General features: G+C 38.5%; 1 protein-coding gene across 3 annotated transcripts in view; it reads right to left on the bottom strand.

Moving 5' to 3' along the window:
* The window catches only part of git1 (G protein-coupled receptor kinase interacting ArfGAP 1), a 45313-nt gene that overhangs the window by 19890 nt on the left and 21560 nt on the right, over positions 1–3863 (bottom strand). For 2 of the 3 annotated variants that reach the window (XM_014011268.1, XM_014011267.1), the window contains exons 8-10: positions 3063–3105; positions 2598–2624; positions 1968–2016 (exon numbers count right to left, since the gene is read on the bottom strand). In XM_014011268.1, the coding sequence (XP_013866722.1) occupies positions 1968–2016; positions 2598–2624; positions 3063–3105 (119 nt within the window). The remainder of the gene's footprint in view (positions 1–1967; positions 2017–2597; positions 2625–3062; positions 3106–3863) is intronic. The other variant, XM_014011269.1, reaches the window with a different exon arrangement.

Here is a 3863-nt window from a genome sequence, read left to right as displayed (position 1 = left end):
CATTAAATTCCAGTGAAATATATTTATGTTTGTGGTTGTAATGTGACAAAATATGGAAAAGTTCAAGGGGTATGAATACTTTTGCAAACCACTGTAAGTGGGCTCTCCTCAAAAAGACACAGAGCTTTAWTGAAACCTTTGACCCTTCAGATGAAGGACACAAGGTTAGAAACACTCAGGCCTAAGTAGTGCAAAGAGGTCTCTAATTCAATGCCACAGGCATCACACAGACCATTGTCATGGAGTCCCATCACCATTTTGTGGAGGTTGAGCAGGTTGTGCCCAATTAGGACTCGAACCGGTGTACTTAAAGGCACAGTGTGTAGGATTTGTTGTTTTAGCGACATCTAGTGGTTGAGTGGTTGAATCATCCTCCCTGGTCCTCCCCCCCACCCCCACCCCCGCTTCCAAACGCAAAGGAGTAGCTACGGTGTCTCTCAGGTGTCAAAAACCTTTGATAATTCCAACCACGATGTTTACCAGCAGCTTCAGGGCTAGTGATGTTTCAAGTGGTAAGATTATGAGCTTTAATAAGTAAAATTATCCCAGCTACAACAGACAACAAATATTACATTTATAGTATTACAACTAAAACCGTTTTTGATGCCGCCACCGCAGTTTGTCCTTCATGAGCCTTCGTAGACAAGATGGCGGTGCAAGATGACGGCTGCCTGTAGTGGCGACCCACGACCATAGAGATATAAACAGCTTTTTATAAGGTAAAAATAATAAAACAAGGTATTTGTCTGCAATGATGACATGTTTTTTTATTATTGTCATTGGTGATTATCTCAATTTCGGCTAAAAGAATTGACAAAATCCTACACACTGTGCCTTTAAAGTTTTCCTTGTCAGGGCGATGAGCGCGTTCCCAAACCTGAGATTTGGGCCGTTTATCAGTTCCTGTGCTTGTCTACTGTCCTTCAGCTCCCTCAAGCAGATTGAGTGTTGAYGTCTAATCCAGGCCTGTAGGGCCGTCCTACCACTAGTGCCACTTAGTGTAGTGTCAGTACGCTTTGGTACGGTTCCAAGCCATTTCCATTAGATCAGATTCTTGGAACCAGCCCTTTTTTTTAGTACCTACTTGTTGTGGTCCCAGTCGACACCAAAATGCAACATCAGAACATCGTCACTGATTGGCTAGGGGGCGGAGTCACTAGCTGTGTTTCCATTGACCATGAAAATGCGCAAATTGCAACTTTGAAAATAAATGTGCTCAATGGAAATACGTCAATTWAAAAAAAAAATTACATTTTTCGACAAAATGTTTTTGCTCTAGGATGAGGTGGTTTTTCGGCCGTATCGAAATTGATGTATTTCGCAAAACTGCAATGGAAACACTTTTTTCGCATCACGGGAGTCACGTGATCAAGAACCAGCTGTTTCTACTGGCGAAAAAGATGATGTAGAAGAAGATAACAGGAGGTAAAAGTGGTAGTGAAATCACCGAAGTAGTAAAAGAAAGAATTAAACTCACCGACTACATTTTCCCAAAAACACAGCATACGTAGCCACTCCCAAGTATAAGGGGCTTGTCACTGGAAAGCCTCGATAAGATGCCGACGTCTCCTCTGATGATGAGCACTAGTGTCATGGTAGCATTATGCTACGTGTTTACATCCATTGCCGCCATATTTGTAATGACTCATCGCGAGAACAAGCRTATTCACGTGCGACTTTAATAGCATTTCTTACTTAATGGAAACACTGCAAATGCGAAACTGTGTTTTTCTACATTAACAGAATATCAACAACGTTTTGCGCACATTTTCAATGGAAACGCAGCTACTGGTTGCGTCTGCGCTGCCTTTACAACAACAACTCGAGGTGCCATTTTTGCAATCGCAGCAGCGACATTAGTCGAGTTTCCATCCAACTTTAATTTGAATTTAGTATTCTAAATTTATTCTAGTGTCAGCGGTACTACAACATAAACTGTTTATTAGTCATCTTAAAATGTGACTCACTGCTTGAAGCTTCTTCTTGGCAGCTTTAGCCAGTTCAGAGAGGTCCAGACTGAAAACAAAGCAGAAAATAAAACAGATGAAATTGATCATAAACAGACAGAGACAGACAGAGAGGGACAGAGGTAAGAACACAGAATAAGGTAATAAAAGCAAAAAGCAAGAAGGAAGTTTGTTAAACAAAATGGGAAAGGGCTGGTGCAATGCAGACTGGCACAGCTTTAACACGACTGTTGGAGGTAATAATTCAGTAAATCAACTGGTTTGTCAAATATCTTTATTTTTACCAGTCTATGTAAACTAAGATTTCTCACAACAGACTTCACAACACACTAATGTAAAATTAAATTCTAAACAAGAACAAACATTTAGTGTTTTGTAGTCACAAGTAATAAAAGTTCATTTCAAATCTTTAAACTATTCTACCAACAGGAACAACTAAGCAAACAGTGATTTAAAATTTTATTTCAAGGCTTTATTTTTATTATGACAATTAAACAAAAAAAACAGATTTATGATTGTAAAGTCGAGGGGAAAAAACTGAGGGAATAGAGAGAAGAACTTGAAATTGAGGAAGATTTTTTTTTTTTACTTTTATTTGTTGAAAGAGAGGAACAAGGAAGGTAAAGATACCTCTGTGTCGGGCACTTAGGACGAGCTCTGGCTCCACCAAGCGCAGCCAAAGGGAGAGAACAGAAAATGAATGAGAAAAAGGAAGAAACAGACAGAAGGAAGTGGAGGAGAAGCCACACAAGAACAGCTTTAATTGTTATTATCAAGTGGAAACATTCGCCAGAACAGAGCGGGAGCCGAGTGGAGATAAATGGCAGCTCTGAAACAGCTTTAACAAACAGATGCTGATTCAGCTACAGTTTAGGAAAATATACATGAGATTTGAGTTTTAACCACAAAGAGCTGAGCTATACTGGGACACCTTGTGGTAAGAACACTAAACTACATTATGGTCAAATAATCCCTAACAGACAGAAGAAAAAAAGCAGGCAAAAAACTTACCAAAAGGTAGCTTCACATAAACTAATAAAGACTGTTTTCATGCAATTAAATCACTCATCAGTTCAAGAAAATAAAGATTCATACCTGTCTGCCATCTGAGGAATGATATAATGCCCGTTTTTGTGATCTAAGAAGAGAAGATGGGGACTTTTAAAAATTGTTTTAAAAGAAACAGTGTTACAGAGGTTAAAAGGTGTTTTCTGAGCGTTCCCCATCTTTCGCTGCCCCTGTTCCAGCTTTTTTGGAACATGCAGGAATCAAACTCAAAATGAGAGAATATTTGCAAAAAATAAAAATTAAATTTGTCCATTTGAGCAGTAAATATCATGTCTGTTGTGTACTCAATTGAATAGGTTGAAAAGATTTGCAAATCAACGTCCCAGCTATATTGGAACTGGGGTCGTATAAACCTTTGAAAGGCTTTGGAGGAGTAAAATGAAAAGTTAAACACATACATACATTTGCTTTAATCTTAAAGCAGACAAATATTTGTCTTTTAGTGTTAATATTATTTTATTGGGGGTTATTTGTTTCTTTGATCACATTGGGTTTGTTGGGCCCTCCTTGGACAATGGTAGTGGAAAAGCTGCCTTTGCATGAACTTCTAGGAAGTAATTTTATTTTATCAGTAGGTCCATTAAAATTGCAATTTTTAGGTCCAACCACATACATTTCTAAAACAGACTGCTGTCATCTTAAAGCAGGTCCAGTCTTTAAAATTTTACAGCATTTATGCGAAGGATAATATCAAAACCTTTATACTGCATTCAATTTGGCAATGTTCTTCTTTCCAGAAATATTATAAAATTTCTGCTGGACTTGGCCCCTGAATGCCTTGGGAATGATACAGCTAGTGCTACTGCTATCTATGCTTGTGAATAATTC

This window comes from Austrofundulus limnaeus, unplaced genomic scaffold (assembly GCF_001266775.1).
Source record: "Austrofundulus limnaeus strain Quisiro unplaced genomic scaffold, Austrofundulus_limnaeus-1.0 Scaffold79, whole genome shotgun sequence".
Taxonomy (NCBI): Eukaryota; Metazoa; Chordata; class Actinopteri; order Cyprinodontiformes; family Rivulidae; genus Austrofundulus; species Austrofundulus limnaeus.
This window is presented reverse-complemented; position numbering and strand designations above follow the sequence as displayed.